Source organism: Penaeus monodon, chromosome 19, assembly GCF_015228065.2.
Source record: "Penaeus monodon isolate SGIC_2016 chromosome 19, NSTDA_Pmon_1, whole genome shotgun sequence".
NCBI lineage: Eukaryota > Metazoa > Arthropoda > Malacostraca > Decapoda > Penaeidae > Penaeus > Penaeus monodon.
Window position 1 is genome coordinate 49057936 of NC_051404.1, and position 478 is coordinate 49058413.

The 478-nt window shown below is 36.2% G+C and overlaps 1 protein-coding gene across 1 annotated transcript in view; it reads left to right on the forward strand.

Moving 5' to 3' along the window:
* The window catches only part of LOC119585300 (solute carrier family 22 member 7-like), a gene marked incomplete in the record, with an annotated part of 24787 nt that overhangs the window by 16000 nt on the left and 8309 nt on the right, over positions 1–478 (forward strand). The window contains 1 exon segment of the mRNA XM_037933976.1: positions 262–371. Within this exon segment, the coding sequence (XP_037789904.1) occupies positions 262–371 (110 nt within the window).

Sequence of the window (478 nt, forward strand, 5' to 3'; positions counted from 1 at the left end):
TCACAAATACACAGTTGCATTTGCATCTATTTTACAAATACACTTGGATACGTGGACGTAAGTATTATCATTATTGTCTTTTTTGGATACACGGATGTAAGTACTTTCATTACTGTTATTATTTGATACGGTTTGCACGCCATGGAATATTTGTAATGAAAAATAAAGTGTTTAAAAGTACCTTGTTTGGGATTTTGATTTTCCTATCTACTTGCAAATTTCCTATTCATCGATTCACACATCTATTCATTTGTTTTCCAGGTCAACCTCTTGTTGTTCCAGCTGAAAGTGCCAGACCATTGGTGCCACGTCCCAGGCATTGAAAATACTTCGCTCTCGCCAGAAGAATGGAAAAACCTTACTATACCTCGGTTGGTTACGATTATATGTATGATTATTACTCCAAAGGGGTGTTAGTTGAATCGGTGTTTGGTAATCTGGTGTAATTCTGGGTTTGGGTGACTAATTTTCAGTGTAA